The sequence below is a fragment of the Petaurus breviceps genome, unplaced genomic scaffold (genome assembly GCF_028583685.1).
Source record: "Petaurus breviceps papuanus isolate PSGF00001 unplaced genomic scaffold, PetGlider_PUasm1.0 685, whole genome shotgun sequence".
NCBI lineage: Eukaryota > Metazoa > Chordata > Mammalia > Diprotodontia > Petauridae > Petaurus > Petaurus breviceps.
In genome coordinates, this window is record NW_027186455.1 from 3,225,219 (window position 1) to 3,252,827 (window position 27,609).

General features: G+C 39.0%; 1 protein-coding gene and 1 long non-coding RNA gene across 5 annotated transcripts in view; one reads left to right on the forward strand and one right to left on the reverse strand.

Moving 5' to 3' along the window:
* LOC138174108 (uncharacterized) overlaps nt 1-27,609 on the reverse strand; it is a 96,764-nt gene that overhangs the window by 68,543 nt on the left and 612 nt on the right. The window lies entirely within an intron of this gene.
* The window catches only part of MYOT (myotilin), an 82,710-nt gene that overhangs the window by 26,912 nt on the left and 28,189 nt on the right, over nt 1-27,609 (forward strand). For all 4 annotated transcript variants that reach the window (XM_069104278.1, XM_069104276.1, XM_069104279.1 and 1 more), the window contains 5 exons: nt 12,397-12,465; nt 14,153-14,279; nt 15,137-15,199; nt 18,410-18,551; nt 23,355-23,378. In XM_069104278.1, the coding sequence (XP_068960379.1) occupies nt 12,458-12,465; nt 14,153-14,279; nt 15,137-15,199; nt 18,410-18,551; nt 23,355-23,378 (364 nt within the window). In that variant the 5' untranslated portion in view covers nt 12,397-12,457. Of the gene's footprint in view, nt 1-12,396; nt 12,466-14,152; nt 14,280-15,136; nt 15,200-18,409; nt 18,552-23,354; nt 23,379-27,609 lie in introns of those variants that run through there.

Below are 27,609 nucleotides of genomic sequence, written 5' to 3' on the forward strand. Positions count from 1 at the left end.
GACAGAATTATCAAGTAGACAGGTTTCCAAACTGTCCAACCATTACATCCATACCAAATCAACATCTGGCTTTTTCAAAGCTGGGGGAGGGGGGGACTCTCAACAACAGCTTCCCAGAGTCTCATCTGATCAAATCACAGAACACTTCTCAAAGTGAGCCCCAAAACAAAGCTACACATCAGGGCTTATATAGCCTTCTCCTGGCTCAGAGAATGTAACAACCTTATTGACTCACTGGCCAATCAAGAAGTATCTCCTGAAAAACAAGCCTCCCAGGTGCACTTTAGCCTAGGGGCAGGAAAGATCTTAAAAATTTACATTCCCATTACAACTCCTCAACCTCTCACCTCCCAATTGCCAAGTCTTCTCAACCAAATAAACATAAATAGAACTATATATGTCAATAAAAATTCCTCCAAAAATAAACATGCTGGTCGGGGTCACTTCCTTCCAGGTATTTTGATAATGATTGGAAGGTTATGATAAGAAGAACAAAGGTATCATAGAAATATTGAATAAATATGCTGAGTTTGCTGTAAAACCAACTATCACTAGAGGAATCAATAACATATGCTATCATGAAAATAAAACTTAATTTAAAAAATAATGACATGCTACATAAGACTGATACACACATATAAAAATTAAACCAAGTACAATGGCATAGTAGACAAAGTTAACTACCGAGGCCTTCAAACCTCCCTATCAGCATCTTTTCTCTATCTAGACAGGGGCTCTCTTTACCCCATGACATCTGCTAAATGATAACTATCCAGTTCTAGAGAATCACATAGGCACAAATGATATTGACAAATAAGAATTAAGGAAGCCTTGCAAAAGGTTATAAAGTCTTGGGCAAGAAACTGAATACTTTAAGGGAAAAGGTGGTTTTTTTCTTCACTGCAGCCAACTGAAGACCAGGGGTGCCAAAGAGAAAGGAGGTTTTGGGAAATGAGCAGTTGTTAATAAGACGGAGTCTGAGAATAAGATTTGGATTTCTGGACCACTTCTTAAAATACTGGCTCCTGGCCGGGGATAGAATATACCCAGCTAGGGTTGGTAAGAATGTATTTTCCTGGAGTCTCAGAAAATCTAATCAAAAGGTCTTTAAACTAAAAAGGTAAAAAAGAAGAACAAAATTGCCTATGTAATACACTAAATTTAATACCACAAAAGGTATTTATCTAGGGGCGGCTAGGTGGTGCAGTGAATAGAGCACTGGCCCTGGAGTCAGGAGGACCTGAGTTCAAATCCATCCTCAGACACTTAATACTTACTAGCCGTGTGACCTTGGGCAAGTCACTTAACCCCAATTGCCCTGCCTTCCCCCTCCAAAAAAGCCCAAAAAAAAAAGTATTTATCTGCCATACTCATAGAAGAATAGCATTCGAGGTGACCAGAAATACTTAGGAGGTAATACAGGAAAAGAAGACACCACTAAAAACAAGATGTCAGACATCTGTAACTCTCCTATCTATATACATGTTGTGAGGAGGAAAGAAGGGAAAGGAGAGGAGACTGACTCAAGTCAGGCCTATACCTTATTCTTTCACATTAAATGTTAAGATGAAATGAGACACTCACAAGTGATTGAAGAGTTGCCAAGAGGAGGTTTATTAACCCTGACTTGGAAAGGATATTCAACAGAGATACGGTAACATTTAGCTCCAGTAGATATGCCATATCTCAGAGATATGTCAGGCCATTAGGCAGGGTCTAGTGACTCATGTAATCTTGGAACATCTTCCAAATCTGAAGGACACTCACCCAATGTGACAAGACTTAGCGAGGTATAACCACTTTATTCAAATATCTGAAGGGCTGGTTAAGGGTTTAGGTTTGTTCTGCTCAAACCTAGAGGGCAGAAGAAGAACCAATAAATAGGAGTTGCAAGGTGGCAGAATTAGGCTTGATATAAGGAAAAACTGCCTTAAAATGAGAGCTTTCCAAAAATGGAGGGAGTTCCCTCAAAAAAATAGGAGATTCTTCCCCTAGAAGTCTGTAAGCAAAGGCTGGGAGACCTCTTATTAAGATGTGGTAGAAGGAATTTTTATTCAGGTATGGATTGAACTAGATGGCCTCTAAGGTCTCTTCCTACTCTTAAATTCTGTGATTCTGGGGTGGAGCCAAAATGGTGGAGGAAAAGCAGGAACTTGCTTACACTCATGCACCAACTGCCTCCAATACCTGTAAAATATGACTCTAAACAAATTTTAGAACTACAAAACCCACAAAGGGACAGAGAGAAACAAATCTGCTGCTGAAGGCAGCCTGGAAGGCTGACAAGAAGGGTCTATCACACAGGGCTGGGGGCTGAGCAGTCCCACATGAGCCTCCCAGGCCAGATCAGGCACAGACTGGCTGGAACAGATTTCAGGAGAGTGAATCACCAGCAGCTGTGGGGGTTCCCAGACTTCTCAACCTATAAATGCCAAAGAGAAAGTAAAAGGTCAGTGGGACTGGGTGGAGAAGAGAGCAGTCTGGCCCCTGCCCCCAGGGTGACAGAGGTGACAGAGGTGCGGTGGCTGCAACTGCTGCCATGTGGCTGCCTCTGGAGCTCCTGGCCTACAGATCGTAGAGGGACCAAGCAATCATTCAGAGGGTAATAGTTCTTGCTTTGACCAGGTTAGATCTAGGTCACAGTCTTGGGTGGTAGTCCTGGGGTGAGGAATGCCAGTATGCCAGAGCTTGTGGTGGCTGTAGAGAGGGCACCCTCCTCATAGCTCTGACAACATCTGCAAAAACTCCAGCAATTTGGGACACAGCTCTCTCCACTCTAGAAGCAGAGTTCTACTGTGGCAAAGAACTCAAAAGTCAAATAATTGGCTGGTAAGATGAGCAAGCAGAGGGAACACAATCAGACCATAGAATCCTTTTTTGGGGACAAAAGGGATCAAAACGAGGATCCAGAAGAAGACAACAAAGTCAAAACTCCTGCATCAAAAGCTTCCAAGAAAAATATGAACTGATCATAGGCCATGGAGGAGTTCAAGGATTTTGAAAATCAGGTAAGAGAAGTGGAGGAAAAACTGAGAAGAGAAATTAGAATGATGCAAGAAAATCATGAAAAGAGAGTCAACAGCCTGCTAAAGGAGACCCCCCCCCAAAAGTACTGAAGAAAACAACACCTTAAAAAATAGACTAACTCAGATGGCAAAAGAGGCCCAAAAAGCCAAAGAGGAGAAGAATGCCTTAAAAAGTCACATTGCCCAGATGGAAAAGCAATTTCAAAAGCTCACTGAAGAAAATAATTCCTTCAAAATTAGATTGGAGTAAATGGAAGCTAATGACTTTATGAGAAATCAAGATACTATAAAACAGATCCAAACAAATGAAAAAAAAAGAAGGCAATGTGAAATATCTCATTGGAAAAACCACTGACCTGGAAAATAGATCCAGGAGAGATAATTTTAAAATTATTGGTCTACCTAAAAGCCATGATCAAAAAAAGAGCCTAGAAATCATCCTTCAAGAAATTATCGGGGTGGCTAGGTGGCTCAGTGAATAGAACACCAACCCTGGAGTCAGGAGGACCTGAGTTCAAATCCAGCTTCAGACACTTAACCCCAATTGTCCTGCCTTCTCCCCTCCAAAAAAAAAAGAAATTATCAAGCAAAATTGCTCTGATATTCTAGAATCATGGGGCAAAATAGAAATTGAAAGAATTCACTGATTGCCTCTTTAAAAAAGATCCCAAAAAGAAAACTCCTAGGAATATCATAGCCAAATTCCAGAGTTCCCAGGTCAAGAAGAAAATATTACAAGCTGTCAGGAAATGCAATCAAGATAACACAAGATCTAGCAGCTTCTACATTAAGGGATCAAAGGGCTTGGAATATGATATTCCGTATATCAAAGGAGCTAGGATTAAAACCAAGAATCACCTACCCAGCAAAACTGAGTATAATGCTTCAGAGGAAAATATTGTCATTCAAAATGAAATAGAGAACTTTCAAGTATTCTTGATGAAAAAACAAGAGCTGAACAGAAAATCTGACTTTCAAACACAAGAAGGAAGAGAAGCATAAGAAGGTAAATGGGAAAAAGAAATCATAAGGAACTTATTAAAGCTAAACTGCTTACATTCCTACATGGAAAGAACACTATAACTTATGAGACTTTTATCTGTATGAGGATAGTTAAAGGGAATAAATATATATATATATATATATATATATATATATATGTGTGTGTGTGTGTGTGTGTGTGTGTATGTATACATACATATATATGTATGTTTAGGAGGGTATATATGTTTACAAATACATATGTGAATGTGCGTATATGTGTATACATGTATACATAGACAGGATCAGTTGAATAGGAAGGGATGATATCTAAAAAATAAAATTAAGAGGTAAGAAAAATATAATGGGAGAAGGAGAAAGGAAGAAATAGAATAGGGTAAATTATCTCATATAAAAGAGGGAAGAGAAAACTGTCACAATGGAGCAGAAAAACAGGAAGGTGAAAGGGGATGGGTCAACCTTACTCTCATTTAATTTGGCTTAAGGAGGGAATAACATACACACTCAATTGGGTATCTTACCCTACAGGGAAGTAGAGGGGAAGGGGATAAGAGTGGGGGATGATAGAAGGGAGGGAAGATTGGGGAAGGGGGTAGTTAAAAGCAAACATTTTTGAAAAGGGACAGGGTCAAAGTAGAAAATAGAATAAGTGGGGGGTGAGATAGAATGGAAGGAAATATAGTTAGTCTTTTACAATATAACTACTATGAAAACGTTTTGTGTTTTGTGCAACCTATACTGAATTGCTTGTCTTCCCAGTGGGGGTGGGTGAGGAGGGAAGAAGGGAAAGAATCTGGAGATTAAAGTTTTAAAAACAAATGTTAAAAAAAAATTGTTATTTTTACATGCAACTTGGAAATAAGATATACAGGCACTGGGGTATAAAAATCCATCTTGCCCTACCGTGTTTCCCCAATAATAAGACACTGTCTTATTAATTTTTTGGACAGAAAAACACCAGAGGGCTTATTTTCAGGGGAGGGCTTATTTTAATGAACATTGACAGCAATTTTAATAAACAGGTAAATGTGAACAAAAAAATGTACCTTTATTCAATAAGCAAATCACTGGGGAAGAACAGGATGATGCGCTCACTGCTGCAGCTCTGATTGGATGCAGCTCGGAGTGCGGCGTGCATTTCACCGGGGGGGGGGGGGGCCGGGGCAAACAGAGGGGATGGTGGTTTTGGGTGTAGCGCAGGGGATCACCTTCACTACACTAGCAATCTCAATAGGGCTTATTTTCGGGGGAGGGCTTATTTTAGAGGAATCTTACACAGTAAGGGTAGGGCTTATTTTAGGGATAGGTCTTATTATCGGGGAAACACGGTACTAGAAAGTTAGGGGGGTGATGGGGGAGGATATAAGAGAGAGCAGATTGGGAGAAGGGGTATTCAGTAGGCTCACTATCTTGGGGTGGGGGTAGGGGAAAGACAGAAAATTCGTAACTCAAACTCTTGTGGAAATTAATGTTGAAAACTAAAAATAAATAAATAAATAATTTTTTGAGAGTGTTCTGTGATTCTGTGACTTACAAACTTATCAAAAAAATTATTACCATGGGCTTCAAAATCTTAGAGAAAATATTCTCTGTTTTTTGCCCTTAAATTAGCTCAAAAAGATATAACATTATTTAGACTTAATATTCCAAGTCTTCTTGGTAACATATAGACATGCAAGACCAATACATATTTTAGATCTACACAATTACATGCATTTATATGTCACTTTGAATACATACATTTATATATGTACAACTCTTGAATTCTTAAGTCTGATTTCACAATGGTTGAGGAATCACTAAGTACTACTAGAGCCATGGTATAAACCAGAGGTATCAATCCACTCTCCCCCAAAACTCCCAAGTGTAGCCCCAACCAGATTAAAATGTAACTGAAAAATATTTAACAAGATAAATTAAAACTCAGTGCAAAAGGTAATGTTAATTTGTTGTTTTCTAATTCAATATGTAGCCCCACAGGGAGCTTCTACTGGAGTTTGACACCAATGGTATAAAAAAATAATAACTTGACCATCTGCAGTAGGTGAAATATGAGAATAATGTTAGTTTCTTTAGAATTCCAAACTACTTTTAGAACACTGAGTTTCCTAATTATTTATCTGTGCAGCTACATAATTACAACCCCAACTTGTCTAAGTAAAAAATAAAATTCAGTCAGCACCTGAGCTGGAAAAATGAAGTGGAAATGTTAGCTACTAAAAATGCCAAAAATTATAGCCTAAAACATTTCTAGTTCAAAATCTATTTTAGGAGGATTAAATCCTCCACCATATTAAGAATCACACAATCTCAGAGTTGGAAGGGATTCAGAGACCATCTAGGACCATCCATATTTGAACAGGAATCCCCTCTATAACAATAGGACCATCCATATTTGAACAGGAATCCCCTCTATAACAATCTCAACAAATAGTCATCTGACCTTTATTTTAAGACCATTAATGAGCGAGAACCCACCCAAGGCATCCAACTCCGTTTTGGGATAACTCCAATTAGTTTTCATTACACAGACTAAATGTGCCCACCTGAATCTTCCATCTGTGTTTTCTAATTCTACTCTTGGTGGCACAGTAGAATGATTTGATACCTCTTCCACATGATAGTTTTGCAAGTACTTGACAGTTATCATGCCCCTCTAAATCTTCCCTCCTTCACATTAAATCTCTCCAGTTCCCTCACCTGACCCTCCTATACCACGGTACTGAGAAATTTCATTATCTTGATCACCTTCCTCTGTAAACTATTCAGTTCTTTCTTGTCCTCCTAAGTTGTAGTACTGAGAAATGAGCATAATATTTCTGATGTGATCTCTCCCAGAGCAGAGTACCTTCCACATTCTGGGCACTATACCTCTCTTGCAGTCTATAAGGTATTCAGGGAGGACTGGGACCACTGGTGGGAGGGCTTGCCACATGCTTTTCAGGAATGCTCTTTCACATTTCGTGAATCAGGTAGAGATTAGATGACCTCTAGTCTCTTTCTACTCTAAAATTCTGTGATTCCGTGTCACCTGTGTAACCTGACACCTAACTCTCACATTGTGGCTCCAAAAAGTTGTAACATGTACAGTGGCCACCCCAGAAAAATTGTCTCAGCAGACAGACCAAACCAGTTTGAGGATAGTCAGTGGACCTCAAACCCTGGGATGGGATGCCTACCCAAATATATGAAGACTTCTCCCAGCAGAATGGATGAGTAAGAACCAATTTTGTTGCAAGAGCCATAAAGACAGCTAAAGCAGGCACTATGGAGTGCTCAGAGATTGGTCAGACATAGAAGACACCAAGATCATCCACTGCATCCTGGGCCATTGCCAGATGTCTTGACTTCTTTCTTGCCATTGGATACCAATGATTCTGGAAGAGAAAGTGAGACTGATGACTCTGCTCAACTCTGCCTCATTAACTCAAATTTTCTCACAATTCAAGACATCACCTATCATTCACTACTTTACCCCTCTTGGAGTCCTGTGGCAATGAGAGAGTGATAAAGCAGCACGTGTGGATACACTGGGAGCCATAACCACAACCCTACACACAGGCAGCCCATGGCACTGGGTTGTCTTCTTACCGGACCAAAGCCAACAGTGAGATTTGGCAGTGCCTTGGGTGTCTGAGCAACCTTTTTAAGGACCACACTGCTTACCTCCTGATGGGAAGAAGGGGCTAGAAAAGATACCCTAAAAACTTTTGTTATTTTTTCTAGCTCTGTAAAATAATTTTTATTAATTGGTATGGCATTGAATATATATGTTCAACTTTTAATTTTGGTTAATTTTGGTAAAATTGTCATTTTTTATTATATTGGTCCTGCCTACCCATGAACAAATATTTCTCCATTTATTTAAATCTGACTTCATTTGTGTACAAAGGTTTTTATGGTTTTGTTCACATACATCCTGGGTTTGTTTTGGTAGGTGTATTCCCAGGGATTTTATACTGTCTAGAGTTATTTTAAATGGTGTGTCTCCAGCTGTCTCTTCTTGCAGGATCCTGTTGGTAATATATAGGAATGCCAATGATTTATGTTGGTTTACTTTATATCCTATTTTGCTGAAATTATTAATTATTTCAATTAACTTTTTAGTTGAGTCTTTAGGATTTTCCAAGTATATCATCATAACATCTGCAAAAGGAGATAGTTTTATCACTTCATTACTTATTCTGATTCCTTCTATTTCTTTTTCTTCTCTTATTGCTATTGCTAGAATTTCCAGTACAATATTGAAGAATATTGGTGACGGTGGGCACCCTTGTTTCATGCCTGATCTTACTGGGGAGGCTTCTAGCTTATTCCCATTACAAATAATGCTTGCTAATGATTTTAGGTAAATGTTTCCTATCAATTTAAGGAAAAGTGCATTTACACATATGCTTTCAAGTGTTTTTCATAGAAATGAGTGTTGTACTTTTATTAAATGGTTTTCTGCATCCACTGATATTATCATATGATTTTTGCTACTTTTATTATTGACATAATAAATTATGTTAATTATTTTCTTCGTGTTAAACAATCCCTGCCTTCCTGTTATGAATCCTGCTTGCCATAACATATAATCTTTGTGATATATTGTTGTAATCTTTTAGCTAGCATTTTATTTAGGATTTTTGCATCCATATTCATGAAACTGGTCTATAATTTTCTTTCTCTGTTTTCATTTTTCCTGGTTTAGGTATCAGTATCATGGTTGTTTCATCAAAGGAGTTTGGTGGGACCCCTTCTTTGTCTATTATTCTAAAACCAACTTTGAACAACCAAGTCATCCTATTATAAATACCTAAATTAACCTCAGAGATCCTATGAAGGAAGATGCTATTTGAATCCAAAAAAAATATTGCTGTGATGTAGGAAATGATAAGCTGGTTGTTTGGGAAACATGGAAAGACTTGGACTTAGGAAGGAAGATGCTTCAGAGAAACAGATGATAGAAGGAAATAAGCATAGTATGGCCTTAAATATATGTGCATGAGTGTATATGTGTATGTATGTCTATGTTTATAGATATCTATGTATATGTCTATGTATATGTGTGTGTATATATATATATGGAGAGAGAGAAAGAGAGAGAGAGAGAGAGAGCCATGTTTAATTGTAGCCTTCTTGGTGGGGGAGGGGAAATAAAGTAAAAAGTACACAGCAGAGAACAAAAGAAAACCAACAAGGAAGCAAAGAAAAGCCAGGAAGCTTTGAAAATAATGTGTAGTATTTATTATATAGGTTTTCTTGAAGTGGAAATTTATTGTTTTATATTGAAGCCTCTCTTACAGTTTGCTGTATATGTGGCAATTTTTTTTCCTTTTCTCATTTTATATTTAAGTGTAAAATTTTAAAAATTTACCAAAAAAGTAAAGGATGAATAACAACATGCCTCTGTATTAATGCAGACTAAGGTTATGTCAGTTTTTTGGTTGCCATGTCATACTACTAAATCATATTGAATTTGCAATCCTCTTAAGCTCCTAGATATCATCTTCACATAACTATTGCCAATCCACTCCTTTTATTCAAATATTGCACTTGTGATGTTGATTTTTTTAAGTAAAGTGTAGGACATTACATTTATTGCTATACAACTTCTTCTCATTAGAATCAGCCATCATCCTTGCTTATCAAGACCTTTCTGAGCTTTCAGGAAGACAAAGAGTAGAAGTAAATATCTACTTAACATAAGTTTATTTAGGATTTTTATTTCTTTATTTAGGATTTTTATTTATTTATTTATTTAGGGTTTTTGCATCCACATTCATGAAACTGGTCTATAATTTTCTTTCTCTGTTTTCATTTTTCCTGGTTTAGGTGTCAGTATCATAGTTGTTTCATAAAAGGAGCTTGGTCAACTTTTTTTCAGTAAACTTCAAAACTAGATTTCATATACTCAGTTTTCTGGCTACCTTGTCATTGTGAAATATGTTCAAGTTTTCACGTATAAAATTCATTTCAAATAGGTAGCTTTTTCAACTTTAAACCTTTTAGCTATCTAAGCATTCCTAAGATATGGGAGTAGAGTAGAGAGAGATAACATCAGATAAAGAACTACAATAATAAGCCCTTCTCAGAAATTCAAGGACCTAAAACATTTCCAAAGGACTCATGATAAAAAAATGCCATCCACATCAGAGTAAGAACTATGGAGTCTAAATACAGAGTGAAGCAGATTATTTTCTTTGTTTTGTTGTTTTTTTCTTTTTCATGGTTTCTCCCATTTGTTGTAATTCTTCTATACAACATGACTAATGTGAAACTATGTTTAACAGGAATGTATGTGTAAAGCCTATATCAGATTACAGGCCGTCTTGGCCAGGGAGTGGGGAGGGAGAGGGAAAAAATTTTAAACTTAAGGAAGTAAATGTTGAAAACCAAAAATAAATAAACTAATTTTTTAAAAAGAATCACAATAATACATTTTGGCATTCAAAAAGCTCTAAAACATTTTCCCTACCAAGAACCATATGAACAGGAGAGAGCTCATTTCTCTAAAACCAAAATTAACCAGGTTGTTCTCTTGCTCAAGCAAGTTGTACCTCCAAGATAGCAACTTTTTTTAAGCTGGAGTGAAAACAGTTCTTCAGAACCAATGACTAAAATTCTTGGGACACAAGTTAAAATATTATTCTTGTTCACACACACACACACACAAAAAACCAAATACAATTACCTAAGGGGAATTCGATATTTTAACAATTCAAAGTCCACTGCACTCCTTGTAACTTGTAGGAAACTACATGTGAAAATGTGGCTATCCAAATTAATAGGAGTAATGGTATTAAAGGGAGTGGTACTATTGAGTTATCCATCTGCCATCCCTCACTTAGGAAGTAAGAGTGGACCACCTCCTTTTACCAGTCACATATGTCTTCAATGCTCACAAATACCTGCAATAATAATTAGAATTAACACATCAGAGGGCAGAGTAGCATGTGAAATTAGAAACAAGAGGGATCTGTCTGAGCTAGGAGAATCAGAGAGAGCTGCATGGAGGAGGAAGCATACGCAGTGAGATTTCAAGGGAAAGAAGGATTCTAACAATGTAGAGCAAGACCATTCCAAGCAGGAGACTGTTCTACACAAATATATGAAGGATACAATTAGGGAACAATAAGTAGTCCATTTTGGCTGCATCATCTAACGTGTAAAGGGGAAAAGTGTGTGATAAAAATTGAAAAGTAGTTTGGAGATATTGCAAAGGGGCTCTGAAGATCAGAAGCCCTGTTTATGGCACAGAGGTGGTACAGTGAATAAAGCACTGAGCCTAAAGTCTGGAAGATCTAGGGTCAAATTCAGCTTGAGTAATCCTGGATATGTCACTTAACCCCTGTTTGCCTCAGTTTCTTCACCTTCAAAATGGGGATAATGATAGCACTTACCTTGCAGGGTGAGGACCAAATGAGATAATATTTTTAATTTTGCTTTTTGGAGGGGGGACAGCAGGGCAATTGGGGTTAAGTGACTTGCCCAAGATCACATGGCTAGTAAGCATTGTGTCTGAGGTCAGATTTGAACTCAGCTCCTCCTGTCTCCAGGGCCACTGCGCCACCTAGCCACCCCAAGGTAATATTTTTTAAGCACTCAGCATGGTGCCTGACACATAGTAAGTGTTTAATAAAGGTATATTTCCTCCTCCCTTCCCTTTCTCACTGTAAGTCACTAAAGGATTTTGAGCAGAAGAGTGAACAGGCTTGTGCGACAGATGGTTTACTTTAGCTTTAGTGTGGAGCTTACTACATCATGTGGTGTAGTAGAAGGAAAAGATGCAAGATACAAAACAGAAATCTGTTCAAATAGTCCAAGAGAGAGGTAATAAGGGTCTGAAACAGGGAAATGGGGGGAGAGGGGAAGAGAAGTAGAGAATGGATGCAAAAAATATATCTTAGAAGCAAACTTGAAAGGAGTTGATCACTAAATGGATGTTTGAGGATAAGGGAAAAATAAAAAGTGACTGGGGTTTTAGTTTAAGTGACAAGAAAACAATGACCACGCAGTAAACAGAAATACAGAAATCTACGTGTAACTTTGGGTGAGCCACCTTATCTTTCTGGTCCTTGTTTTCCTCTTCTGGAAAATCCCCCCCCCCCCCAAACAGGATTCTTGTGAGGGGGGAAAATAATCTATGCAAGAGCTTTTGGAAATTGTAAAGCAAATGTAAAGGATTGTGAAGGATGTTACTGTTATCGGCGTTGCTGTCATCATTAACAGGGAAAGGGTGCTCTCGGTTGATCTGCTCTCTCTAGTATTTCACCACTTTAATACACCTGGGGACTACCTACCCCTTTGTATTTACTGAAAAGAGTTATTACCATGGCAAGAAAGGAAAACTTCAACATAATCTCCTTCTTTCTATTCCTTGTAGGTACCTAGGGAGGCCAAGGGACACTCTCTCTGGGGTCGTGTGCTTGGAATGTTCCATAAAAATGTCAGAGTAAGTACAGGGATGGTCCAGGGGTGTGTATGTTTGTCATTTAATAGCCTTCCAAACACTCTAAATTTACCCAAGCAATCTGAAGGTAATTGTTTGCTTTACAAGAGAGACTAGAGTTGATTTGTGTTCGTTCAAAAGTCACAAATTATTTATCTAACTGTGGCCCAGAACCACAACTCTGGTTTTATATGTACCACATTCAATCTTCAGTGTTTCTTATAAAGACTCTTTTTGGTTTGTGTTCTCATACAGGGAGTCTCCCTGGGAATACCAGTATGTATGTAATACATGTAGATCTCTACAGAAAAGACATATGAGCCCTTCATTCTGGCTAATAAAATCTAGAATGAATCCAAACAGAAAACCACAAAATTCAATGAAGTATAGAGAGGAACAATAAACAGACTTACTGAGGGAGGGAGGGAGGGAGGGAGGGCCAGTCCTTCACCTCAGCCAGAGATAAGGCTCTCTTCAAAAAAAAGGAAAAGTACTTGAAGTCACTAAGAAAGTTAAATCCTTCCCCAGTGAATTCCACCTCCTAGGGACCTAGGTTCCTATCTTGTGGTTGAGCACCCCCATCCCACCAAGTGAAAAGAATTTGGGGTCACTAGAAAGTTAAACCATTTCCTTCTAGGGAGCTAATGAGTTATTCCAAAAAAGTATCAACTCTCTAATGACCCCTCTCCTTTGCTAGAAGGAAAGGAATCCATCCAAAGATTAGTATTATAGGTCTAGAATACTCCATGTACTTTGGAGAGATGGAGTTCACCATGAGAAGAAGGGTCTACTCCATATTTAAGAATTCACAGGAAAGATCAGAAGGAAGGTCAGGAAGGAAACACAGATAAGCAAGAGATCTTTGAAAGTTTCATGTTGAATTTATTATAGATGCAAAAGGAAAAGCAAGCTATATATATATATATATATATATATATACATATATATAATAGAGATTCACAGAGTCAAATGCAATCCTCTTTTTCTGTCCTACTTTGTATATAGAAATGCTCATTTTGTTGAAGTTGAAAATAAAAACAATAATCATTTTTAAAGAAAAAGGGAATCTACTAATTATCTACTTCACTAAAAAGAAAAGAAAAATTGTTTCAACTATTTATGGGCTCAGATCTGTTGTGTTCCACAGCTTTCTGTCAAGTTAAATATATCCTATCCTATATTCAATGTATTATTAACCTGAGTATTTGCATCAGATTTAAAGGCTCTTTTACTTGTACAGACCTAGATGAACTGATACTTCCATGAGAAAGTCAGGAAGGGAGGAAAGAAGGAAAGGGCATAGAGCCAAACCCTGGTATTCCCAAGAAGAAGCCATGTTGGGTCATAAGAGAGAAGACATTTTTGAGAAGCTTCCCAAGGTTGAACCTCATCCATATAAAACCAAAACTATGGTTCTGGACCACCGGTTGAAATTAATATAATGTAAAGGACAGAGAAAGTTGAAGTGAAATGTTAAGAAGCACTGTCCATTAAAAGTCAGTCAAAAAATAAATATTAAAATATCTTTGGAATTCTTGTGCAAATCAGTAGAAAAACAGGATTTCATTTACAAAAATTCACTTACTATACAACTCTCAAGTAACACACAAAGTAAGGAGTGCCTTTAAAAGCCTGTATATACCAAACCTGTGATTTCACTGAGTTGTATTCTATTTTATTTCCCTCACAGAACAAAGAGGAAAACCACTAGCGTTTCTCTGACCATCAGTTCCCCAGTACATGAAGATTCCAATGGCTACGTGGCCCGTCCTAGTTTCTCTACTTTAGTTCAGCCATTGTCTATGGAACTCCAGAGGGTACGATGGATTTTAAACCTTCTACAAGATTTTCTATGACAGATAAGGGGATATTCAAAGCCATTTTCTTGAAAAGTGTGAGCAAGGAATTCTTCTCAGCTGTGCTTTCCAAAAAAAAAAAAAAAGAGTGATGGTAAACAGAATTAATTTGAGAGCACTGTCCGGGCCAACTTGGCCATTTGTCACTATTTCCAAGAGCTAGATTCCCAGACAGACTATGTTAACTATCCAGGAATGGAATTCCCCTTCAATGAAAAAGAAAAAGGCAATAAAGCCTTATTTAAAACCTAAGAGATCTAACATGAACAAATGTACAGGGATTTAGAGGCAGAGAATACTGTATTTCACCCTCTCAGCTGGTGGAATGGGGAATAAATGAGGAAAGGGTGTGGAGGAGGATTCAGAACAGAATTTCTGTACTTTCTGCCATATGGTTTCCAACTTTATCATTCAAACAAAATGCTCTCTCTGAAGTCACTAACAATCTCTTAACTGTCAAATCTTAATGATCAAATGGCCTTTTCTCAATCCTCATCTTTCTTGATCTCTCTATGGCCTTTGACATTTTTGATCAAATGATGCCCCCAGATATTCTCTCCCCTCTAGGTTTTCATAGCCATGTTTCTTCGTGGTTCTCCTCCTACCTATCTGACCACTCCTACTCAATCTCCTTTGCTCTCACAAATAGCACTCGGCTTTAAAGAAACACCAGCCTTTTCAGAAGGTACAGATGGTGAAGACACTGAGTGATGGGGATGAGGAGGCATGAGGAAAGGGACCCAGTGAGTGGTCACTATCCACCTGGACTTTAGCATAGTGGATGACCACATTGTGTTCCCTCTTCTTCTCTGAAACAGATACCAAGCCCTTGCAGCAGCTTATCTGGATCGACCTGTGGAGCACCCCCCATCTTTACCAAGGTAGTTTATCAATACAGTATAGCCAAATTTAGGGTTCCTACATAAATCAAGAAATGGGGACTCAGAGGAAGTGGGAACAGCAAGGAACCCTAAAAGTTATCTAATACTTAACATAGAGCTTTGCTCATAGTAGATACTTAGCAAGTGTTTTTATTTAATTGAAAATAGTTTAACTCCTCCATTTTATAGATGGAAAAACTGAGTCAAAGAGGGGAAGTGACCAGCCCAAGAACACATAAGCTAGTGGTTTGGACTGGGTTCTCTCGATTCTTGCTCCATGACAACATTCCAGTCACCAAAGATATATTTATATTCCCCTTGGCTAGGTGCAATGCATCCCACCTAATCATAGCCTAATCCCAAAGAACAGTGAGGGCACCTTGACCATCCAAAGATTCCTTTTTGGTGATGTCATTGGACAAAGCAGGATTTGTTATCAGTTTGAATCAGAGTCAGAAACCAGCATTCATAGAATTCTCCATACCGGAGACAGGAGGCAAAATTGAGGAACTGTGGAGCAGACATGGGTAGGGATCTGGACGTCCAGCTGTATCAAACAGAATGCCACTGCAGCCTTCCCCATGCTTCTAGACTCCCTTTCTCCATCTCACCCTGACCCAGAACAAGATAACAGGAACAAAATCCATGTGGGAGATCCTGCTAAAGTACAAGTGAGTAAGTGAAGAAAGCAGTTCAGGAGGGTGGAAAGAATACTGTATTAGAAGTCAGAAAACCTAGGTTCAAATGCCATCTCTGCCCTCTCTGAACTAAGTGACTTTGGGCACATCCCTTCCCATCTACCAGATAATCTCTAAAGTCCCATCCAGGTCTGACAGTAAACAATCCTGCAAGCTCTCACCACTGACAAGATAGGAAGACCCGGGGAAAATTTTCATTTGCACTTAGTCCAGGCAAGAGTACTTGGACAGATCAACGTCAAATAGACTCTCAGGAAGCTCATTGAATAGTACACATTGTCAAAAGGGAAGTTTAACTATTTCCCACAAATTTCCCTCTTTCTTCTGAATCTCTCTCATGTCATAGATCTGGAGACGGTGGAAAGAGAGCTGGATTTGTATTCAGAAACCTAGGTTCAAATCCCAGCTCTGCCATTTACTTCCTATGTATCCTCAATCGGTTTACCTCTCTGGGTCCAAATTTCTTCGTCTGTAAAATGAGGACATCAAATTCAATTATCTCTTGGATCCCTTCTAGCCCTAAATCTATGACAACGTAATTCTATGGCAAAATAGGACCGCTCTCAGTAATAGTAATACATACAAAAAATAATACATTAAGCTATCGCTTCCCAATTATTTCTTTGGAAGAAAGGTTTTACAAAGTTTGGTACAAAGATTACCATCCTCATTTTACAGATGAGGAAGCTGAGGATCTGAAAGTGAAGGGATTTATCCATAGTCACACAGGTCATTAGAGGTAGAGCCCATATTCAACCCCAGGTTTCTCTTTTTATGACACCCTGTTTTCCTCTCTCCTGAGTCTCTAATAATAAGGGGAGTTCAGGTAGTTTTTCCCTCTGACTTCAGAGCCAGGTTCTGGTTTTAGTAGAAGTCTTGTGACAAAGACAAAAACAGGATTAGAGTTAAAGGAAAAATAACAACCAAATCTTATTTTTTCATGAGTTCACTTCAAGCTTATAGCTAAGTAGCCCAATAAAGCACTGAACCGGGAGTCAGGAAGTCCTGAGTTCAAATTTAGCCTCAGACATTTACTAGCTCTGTGACCTTGGGAAAATCACTTAGCCTCACTATGCCTTAGTTTTCCCATCCTGGGAATAGCAATAGCACCTACCCCCAGTGTTACAATGAGGATAAAATGAGATAATATTTGTAAAGTACTTTGTAAACCTTAAAATATTCTACAAATGCTAGCTAATATGATAATAATTGTTATTATATGCATATTTCTATACAAATATCTGTATAACCCTTCATACTTTTCAAAATGATTCCATATTTATTATTTCATTTGACCCTGACAACATTAGTCTAGGCAGAGCAGTTATTATTATTTGCCATTTTACAAATGAGGAAATTAAGATTTTAGGATTGTAGAATATAATTTGTCCAAGACCACATAGCTAAGTAGCATGTACAGTGGATAGAACCCCAGGTCTGGAACAGGAAGACCCAAGTTCAAATCCTGCCTCAAATACTTACTAGCTGTGTGGCCCTGGACAAGTCACTTAACCCTGTTTCAGTCTCAGTTCCTCATCTGTAAAATGAACTAGAGAAGGAAATGGCAAACCTTTCTAGTATCTTTGCCAAGAAAACTCCAAATGAGGTCACAAAGAGTTAGACATGACTGAAATGACTTGAACAACAACACACAGCTATACTCAAATGCCTGGGCTAGAACCCTGGGCTCTCAATTCCTAATTCAGTGCTCTTCCCATTATATTACTATACTATTACTACTATTCTCATTATACTACCTTCCCACTCCCATGCCCAAAGGGCAGAACTATACTCAAAAACCCAACAACTTTTTTAAAACATTAATGCAAATTTTCAACTAACCTAGGTTTAAGCAGTGAGAAGCAACTATTAGGTTGATAAACAATGACTACAGACTTGCTATGAGAAAAAAAGTCATGATTACAAAGACTAGAAAAATATACAAACTTTCATTAAATAAGTTGGTAACAGTAATTTTGAGAAGGCTAGGGACAGATGAGAAGCAGTGTTGCAAAGTGAATTAAGTCCCAACCTTGGAATTAGGAGGACTGAATTCAAGTCCTTCCTCTGACAGATATTAGCTATACACCCCTGAGCAAGTCATCCAACCTCCTGGTAACCTAGACAATGCTTTAAGAATGTAAGTCTCACGGGGCGGCTAGGTGGCGCAGTGAGTAAAGCGTTGGCCTGGAGTAAGGAGGACCTGAGTTTGGTTCTGGCCTCAGACACTTAACACCCACACAAAAAACTAGCCATGTAACCTTGGGCAAGTTACTTAACCCCAAGTGCCCTCCAAAAGGCAAAAAAAAAAAAAAAAGAATGTAATACGTCTCAGCAGAGTTATCGATGAGGTCAACATTGGTAAAGGAAATTTCTATACAGAGAGTTCCCCAACTAGATGAAATCACAGATCTGGAAAAAATTAAGTGTCCATGTGCCGGCAGGATCCCTCACACAATAGGGTATAGCATTATTAATCTATTCTTTTAATGGAGTTGTGTTCATCCTTCAGCCTCTGCAAGACATCACTGCAACCAAGGGCCAGTTTGTTGTGTTTGAGTGTCAGGTCCAGACCCAAGGTGCTGTTCAAGTTCACTGGTACAAAGGTGAAGAGCAAATAGTGGACTCCGATGACTTCCGAATTCTTAGGAAAAGTATGTGGATTAACTTTTCTATTTGATATGGATTTTTTTTTCTAAAGAGAATATACCCAAATATAAGCAGAATGAAATTCATGAATCTATATCTCCCACATTTGTTAAAATAGCACATATGACATAATCAACAATATCAACAAGCATTTATTAAACAGTTATGCGACAAGCACTGTGTTAAGGGTTAGGGGGAAAAAAGGAAGACAAAACACTGGTCCCTGCCCCCAACTCCCTCTAATTCTAATAGAAGAGATGGCATGCAAATAACTAGATAAACACAAGATCATTTGGAGCTATTTGCTATGAGATCCCTCTTTTTCAACTCCTATCACTCCTATCTGTCATAATCTCCTCTTTTGCCCCTTTCTCATACGGAGGCCTTGCTCCTTACCAAGGCTAACCCCTCTACCTGTTTAAGGGATCCCATTCCATCCTGTTTCCTCCAACAGACTGCCCCCTCTCTCATCTCCTCTCTATTACTTATTCTCAATCTCTCTCTGTCTACCGGCTCCTTCTCTGCTGCCTATATGCATGCCCATTCCTCCCCCCGACCTCAAAAAAACTCTCATTTGATCCTTCTTCTCCACTATCATCTAATATCTCTTCTCTTCTTTGTGGCTAACTTCCTTGAAAAGACTGTCTACAACGAGTATAGCCATTTTCTCTCTTCTCACTCTTTTCTTACTTCCTTTACAATCCAGCTTCTAACCTCATCATTCCACTGAAACTACTTTCTCCAAAGTTAGCAATGATCTCTTAACTGTCAGATCCAGGCCTTTTCTCAATCTTCATTCTCCATGACTACTCTATAGCCACTGACACTGGTGATTACCCTCTTCTCCTTAATACTCTTTTCACTATAGCTTTTCAGGATACTACTCTTTCCTAGCATTCCTTCTACCTATCAGACCACTCCTTCTCAGTCCCCTTGGCTGGACCCTCAACCAGTTCATATTCTCTAACCATGGACATCTCACAGGGTTCTGTTCTAGACCCACTTCTCCCTATATACTTCTTCACCTGGTGATATCATCAGCTTCCATGGATTTAATTACCATCTCTATGCTGATAATTCTCAAATCTACCTATCCTGCCTAACCTCTCCGCTTATATCACACCTCAGATTGCCTTTCAGACATCTCAAACTAGATGTCCAATTACAACATCTTAAACTCAATACATTCAAAACCTAACTCATCTTTTCCCTTAAACTTCCCCTATTCCAAACTTCCCTCTTACTGTAGAGGGCAACATCATCTTCCCAGTCCCTCAAGCTCACAACTGGAGTGTCTTCTTGGATTCCTCACTATCTCTTACCCCCTATATCCGATTTGCTACCAGGGTCTATTAATTTCACCTTTGCAACATCTATCAAATATGCCCCCTCTCTGCTCTGACACTGCCAACATTCTTGTGCAGGCCCTTATCACCTCATACTATAGTAATAGCCTACTGGCGGGTCTGCCTGACTCATCTCTTCCTACTCCAATCCATCCTCCATTTAGCCACCAAAGTGATTTTCCTAAAGCACAGATCCAACCATGTCACACACACACACACACACACACACACACTCTCTCTCTCTCTCTCTCTCTCTCTCTCTCTCTCTCTCTGTAAATTACAGTGGCTCCCTATCATCTCTAGGATCAAACACAAATTCTCTGGCATTTGAAGCCCTTCATAACCTAGCCCCCTTACTTTCCAATCTTTTTTACACCTTATTCCTTGCCACATACTCTTGCATCCAGTGACACTGGCCTCCTTGCTATTTCATAAATAAGACATTCCTCATCTCTGCCCACTAGCTTCCCTTTAAGTTCCAACTAAAATCTCAACTTCTACAGGAAGTTTTTCCCAATCCCTCTTAATTCCAGTGCCTTCTATCTCTTAATTATTTGCTGTGTATCCTGTATATAGCTTGTTTGTACATATTTGTTTGCATGTTACATTGTGAAATCCCTGGGGACAGGAACTCTTTTGCCTTTTTTTTTTTTTTGGTACCTTCAGTCCTCAGCATAGTGTCTGGCACATAGAAGAACTTAATAAATGTTTATTGATTGACTGACAAGATACAGATTGTGCAAATGAAAAATAATATCAGAGAAAAGGCATTAACAGGAGTAAGGGGTAAGGAGGAGGGATGAGAAAGACCTCCTGCATAAAATGAGATTCAAGCTGAGTCTTAAAGGAAGACAGGGAAGCCAGAAGGTAGAGGTGAGGAAGAGCTTTCTAGACATGGAAAACAGCCAATGCAAAAACACTAAGTCAAGAGATGGAGTGTCATGTGTTAAAAAATAACAAGAAGTCCAGTATCCCTAGAGAGCAAAGTATAGGAAGGGAAGTAAGTTGTAAAAAGATTGAAAAGGTAAGTGGAAAGTCAGGTTATGAAGGATTTTAAAAGCCAAACAGAAGAATTTATATTTGATCTTGAATATAACAGAGAGCCATCAAAGTTTATTGAATGGGAGGTGGAGGTGGCATGATCAGACCTGTGCTTTAGGAAGCTCAATTTAATAGCTTAGTAAAGGATGGACTAGAATAGGGAGAGACTTTAGGGAGGGAATTAAATTGGAAGGTTATTGCAATAGTCCTGTTGTGAAATGGTAAGGGCCTACACCAAGATGGTGGCTGTGAGTGAAGAGAAGAGGATATATACAAGAGATGTTGTGAAGGTACCGTAGAAACAACAGGACTTAGCAACAGTTTGGATATGTGTGTTGAGTGAGAGTGAGGAGTCAAGGATGACACCTAGGTTGTGAATGGGAAAATGGTGGTACCTTTAAGGGTAATAGGGAAGTTGAGCATAAGTGTATTTGAAGAGAAAGACCATAAGTTCTGTTTTAGACATGGTGAGTTTGAGATGCTTAGAGGATAGCCAGTTTGAGATGTCTAACAAACAGTTGACAATGTTGGACTGGAGTACAGGAGACACTAGAGCTGGATATATAGATCTGGGAATCAACTTCATTAAAAATAATCATTGATCCCATGGGAACTAATGAGCTCAACAAACTAAAAAATGGAGAGGGAGAAGAGAAGAGGGTCCAGGACAAAGTCTTAGGAGACAACCATGGATAGTAGAAATGACCTGGATAAATAGTTTGCAAAGGAGACTGAGAAAGAACAGTCAGACAAGTAGGAAGAGAACCATTAGAGAATAATGTCATAAAAACCTAGAGAAGAGAGATTCTCCAGAAGGATAAGGTAATCAACTGTATTAAATACTGCAGAAAAGTCAAGAAGGCTGAGAACTGAGAAAAGGTCATTCTAGTCGACAATTAAAAGTCACTGTAATTTTGTCAAGAACAATTACATCTGAATAATAAGGTAGGAAGCCAAAAGGCAGAAGCGAGAGAAAAGGAAGTGTAGGCATCTAATGTAGACGGTTTTCTCTAGGAGTGTATCTATGCAAGGAGAGTTATAAGACCAGAGCTAATGGGGATGTTTGGATCAAGTGAGAGTTTTTTAAGGATGGGGGAGACGTATTCATGCTTGTAGACAACAGAGAAGCAACTAGTGGATAGAGACAGACTGAATATTAATAAAAGATCAATTTCCTAGAGAAGAATGAATGAGATGGAATCAACTGTGCATATAAAGAGGCTTATCTAGGCAAGGAGAAGGGTTACTTCTTCCTGTGAGACAGGAGTGAATGACATAATGGGGGAAGGCAGCTGAATGAAGTGGAGATCAAAGAAAGTTCTTGGCAAAAACTTCCATTTTTTCCAGTGAAGTATGAGGTCAGGTCCTCAGCTGAGAGAGTGGCAGGAAGGCAAACAGTGGAAGGCTCAAAGAGGGTTGAAAAGGTTCAGAATAGCCCCTGTAGTAAGTGGGATAGTAAATCAATTAGGGTTAGGTGATTCTGTTCTTATATTTCATTCCTCAAACTCTAATTAAAATAAACAATTCACTATGGAAAAAAAACCCACATTCAAGGAAAATCAGAAACTATTACTATCAAAAAACAAGTTTGCTTTCATAAATCTGTCTCTTAGAATGTTTTCACCATACACACTAAAAAAAAGTGAAAAAGATTATTACATTGTCACTTCCTTAAAATCGGAGTTTGTGCCACTTTTTTCATCTTTGTTTTTATCCCCAGCATCTTTGCATGGTGGTGTTTGATAAGTGTTTGCTGAATTGAATCAGCAATTTTACTTTTTGAATTGAATTGAATCAGAATTTTACTTATCAAAGTAAAAGAAGATAAGGCAGATGAAAGTATGCCTGATTTCCTGGATAAATTGTTGTATTTTTACCCCCCAAATAATTCAGAGACTGGATCAAAGGGGAAAAAACAGGCTTGTATTTTAATATTAACTCTAAATAATTGCACTATATCTGTGGATTTAGAAAAATGGCAGATATGCACAAAGCACTATGTACAAAGCAGTTATATTTTCTCAAGATGATGTTCTCCCACATTTTAAACATTGAATTTAAGGAGACCGTAGAATTATCCTTGGGTAAAAGTATCAACCAAATGCCAATCTGCAATGAATCATTCATAGAATTTTAAAATTGGGACCAAAGAGATCTTCTAGTTCTTATTTCACAGATGAGAAAAACTGAGATCTAGATAGATAAAATCACTTTCCCAAAGTCACCCAATAAATTATCAGTTTGAGTGGGACTAGGACCAAGGACTAAACTCCTAAACCAGTAATCTTTCCCCTGAATCATAGTATGTTCCTCTCCCATCCAATTATTTACTGTCTTATCTCACTTCCCCATCTTACCTCTCCAATTAGACTATTTATAATCACTTTAATTCTTTCTCCTTTCTCTTGTCTGGTCTTTCAGAAGCCTGCTTATCAGCTGTTCGAGGTAAGTACGATTGCTCAATATCCTGATAAAAACAGGTGATAGGGGCAGCTAGGTGGTGCAGTGACTAGAGCTCTGGGCCTGAAGTCAGGAGGAGCTGAAATTCGGCCTCAGACACTTAACACTTACAAGCCATATGACTTTGGACAAGTCATTTAACCCCAATTGCCCTGCCTCCAAAAAGGGAAAAAAACAGATGATAATAAAATTCAAATGGGCCTCAGTTCTCTGCTCACCAAAACTGCCTGAGGTTTTCCTTATCCCCTTTTACTCCTCCTTTTATCTTCCCTTTTAAGATTGGAATGGACCAGGGCCTAAACCAACCAGAGACGTAAATCAGGAAAGTTAGAATCCACTGGCTTCTCACCTCCTGCTGTTCAACTCCAATCCAGTCTCAATATCTGTGATAAGAAGATAAAGAGTTTGCAGAAAATGGAAAGAATAATGCAGTGTGGTCACAGATTTAGTACTAGAAGAGACCTTAGAGGTCAAATCAATCTTCTACATTTTATCCAACAACTGGTTTGACTAAACTTTTTACTGAAGGGAGTGATTGTTGAACTGTATTATTTTCAACAACCACAGTCTTTGGGATCACAAAGACTTGATCCTCATCCACAAAGACTTGGCCAGAAAACAGAAAATACAACCCCTCCCCACACCTGAATCCCATCTCAAGCAAACATTGGTGTGTTGCCTGGGTTATTCTTGGCACCCCTGAAAAATTCCAACTTTACATCGAGCTACACAAGAGTTAACAAGCAAAAGTGTAGATGGTAAAGTGTGTCTTTAGCCTACTCAATGCCCTTGCATTCTCTCCTACCCTCCCATTAAATCTATTCTCTGATATTTCTGGTATGAATTTAAGTCAATGCTTTCCCATTAAGGGGGTAGGTCTACTTTAAACCTGATTTTAAACTTGTGGAATGTCACATTCTCTCCCCTGTTAAAGGGATTTCAGGCACCAGTAAGCAATGGGCAGGAAGGGTTTGGGAAGAATGATTCTCCAGGGGGTGAAGTGAGGGGGAAGGGCCGAGAATAACCAAGGGAATACATCCCCGTTGTTTGAGATGGGATATGGGGGTTGGAAAGGCCTTCCCAATTCCCTGATAGTATGCCATATTGGTATAATAGTTATAACCACTGCTGGGTCTAAACGGCTAGAATACTGCATCCCCCACCCTCTCCATTAAAGGACCCATAATCTCTGGATGTACATGGTCCAGTCTGGGTTCCATTCAGGGGAGTTGCCTTCTAACAAGAGTGTCAAAATCCTATTCTCATATTCTATGGATCATTTGATTTATATCAAGGGGCTTCCCTAAGAGGGAAGTGGAAAGATACTCAATGAACCAGGTATGGAACAGCTATTTATCTTCTCCACATAAAAGAAATACTCAACAAACCCAAGGCCCCAAGTGCAAATTAATTTTTTTAGACACTTAACACAACTTAAACAAGTCTTGGCAATTTATAACTACTATTGTCCTTTAAGTCTTAAGGTTTAGACTTAAAAACATCAAAACTAAAAGCATTTGTTTGGACTGCTGAATAGAAATTTTATACTACCAAGACTGGACACATTCATCTTGGGGTCAACTATATTCGGAAAAAGAAACACAAAAAAGGAAAAGGCAGTCAGGGGGCCCAAGGCCCAAGCTCTGCTTGCCTACATGAGGGCCTATTCTAATTGCTACATGGTAGTAATTACCATTTCTGACCGGGTGGGAAGGGCAACTACCTTTTTCCTTTATCCCTCCAGAAATAGGCTTAAATAGACCTGACACTATCTGCAGCCAGAAAGAGAAAAGACAGCCTTGGGTGGATCACTCTCTTCTGAAAATCCTATTCTATGCACCAGTGGCCCCTTCTACTTAGTGGACAACAAGGAGATTAGTTCACCATCCTCAAATCAAAGTCACACATGGCCAGCTGGAAGCAAGAGGGCAGTTCTGTGCGTGTCCTTTTACACAGGCGTAGAGCCAGCTATGTCTGCATTCACCCTTATACTAGCCTGCTTTTCCAAGAAGTGTTCTAACTCAAAGTCAAGTATAACTAATAGATCAAATAACTGTCATCATTTATAAAATGAAAGACTGGTGGAACCAGAAGAGATCTTATGGAAATGACTGACTCTTATCCTCTCATGTTATAGATGAAATGACTAAGGGTCAAAACAGTGAAGCGTCTGCTCAAGATCACAAGGGAACAGAGTCAGAACTCCAATCTAAGATTTCTGAATGAAAAATCTTAAGGTTCTTTCCACTATAACACATTTTAACTTAATATGAGTTTTTAATCAGTTGCTTTCAAGAACTTCCTAGGAGATTTTGGAAGAAGGTGTGTTGGATTTTTTAAGGTTATCTTCCCAAGTCCTGCTGGCACTGGCCAACTGGGGACCCCAGAGAAAGACCGCCTCATCCTGTCTGGGCTCTAAGGTCAGCCCTCTGGGGTTGGGAGAAGTCTATTCTAGTACTATGGCTAGGAGCAGCTAGGTGGCGCAGTGAATAGAGCACTGGCCCTGGAGTCAGGAGGACCTGAGTTCAAATGTGGCCTCAGACACTTAACACAAAAACTAGCCCTGTGACCTTGGGCAAGTCACTTAACCCCAATTGCCCTGCAAAAAGCAAAAAAATAAAATAAGTACTATGACTAAGAACTACCACCAATGAGCTCCCCACTGTAGCTGTTAGTCAATAATTATTTACTCAATCAAATTTCATTAGTTTTTAGAAAGGATATTTACTGAGGTGCTGTAGTAAGAATAGTTGTTACAAAACATCCCTTCAAATATATGTGACACACATATGATAAGTATCATATTGCTTGCCTTCTTAATGGGCAGGGGAAAGACTAGATGCTAAATAAATGTTTAAAAATAACAATTTATATATAATAAAATATATATTTATTTTTAAGAAAAAAATGAAAAATAATGTGTGTGACACACTCTCCCACAAAGTCTTAAACAGGGTCCAGGGGAAAGTGGGCTCCCACTTAAAGAACACATGTGGCAAAGGGGTAATTCATAGATCTTTATTGCTGGAAGTCTTTTTCTCCCCTTTGAAGGATGTTCAAGAAGTTCCCTTTGGGCACGGTGCATTTTGTTAAGCTTTTTGTGGAGCCATGACTCTTCCTTCTTGCATCTCATCTATTCTATTCTCAGCTCCTGATGCAGACAGTGCTACCAACCACTGATGTCCCAAAAGGACAATGCTACAATGCTGGTGGGAAGATGGGAAGTCCAAAATCCTCTGCACCCCTGAAATTCAAAATGTCTTCCTCCAGTCAAGGAAGGGGGTCAGAAGAAGGGAGGAAAATTAGACCAAGACCAAAGCCAAGGATTTCTCCTCCCCCAACAACCTCTTCCCCACTCCACCCCCAACTTCCTCTCAGGGACTTTGCTGGTCTCTTCTAGCTCTTACTTGCTCCAGTCCAATCCAATGCCTCATGATTTCAACCCTTGGGACAATCCTCTCCCAATCCAAAGACACTCACTATGCAACATCACTCTAGGACTTTTTTTTTTAACTTAGTCTGAAGTCTTTGGTTGGTTAAACATGTTCTGGTCTCATTAAGGTATCTCTTACTTGGGTGATTTGGGGTGGGGTGATTTGTTTCATTTACTCAGTCAATCCCCACTATTACAAAGTCATTAGGAAGAGTGGTTGAGTCTTTACTTCAGCAGAGGTCGTTGTATTTGTCCTTCATTTTCAAAGAGCACCATGGTATCAGGGAAATGATGATATGATCTGTGTTTTACTTTGATTTGAAGGGGGGAGGGCTATGCACAGTCACCAGCCTCACTGTCTCCTCCAGAGCCATCTGGGTCCAGTGGCCAGATATTCATCAGGACGACTGGAGATGGCCCAGGATGCAGTGGGAGACCCTGGCCCTTTTAGGCTAAGGCCTTTGCAGGTTCTTACCTTGAGTGAGGTAATGCCAATTCAGTGAATAGGCCTCTTAAAGAAGTGAGTCAAGGGATGGCACCTTTAATTTAAAAAAAAATCAAACTGGGAAAGGAAGATCCTCAGGGTTGCTGGCAAAAGAGAAACAGTTACTATTGACATTCATTCTGAGCCAGGAGGGCCCAAAATATAGCCATTAAGTGGAGCTTGGGCAGGGACCTATTTTGGTTCAATCTATGAGCTGCAGAGTGAAATGGGTATAAGGTTTGGTCTTTGGGAAAAGAGAGAGAGAGAGAGAGAGAGAGAGAGAGAGAGAGAGAGAGAGA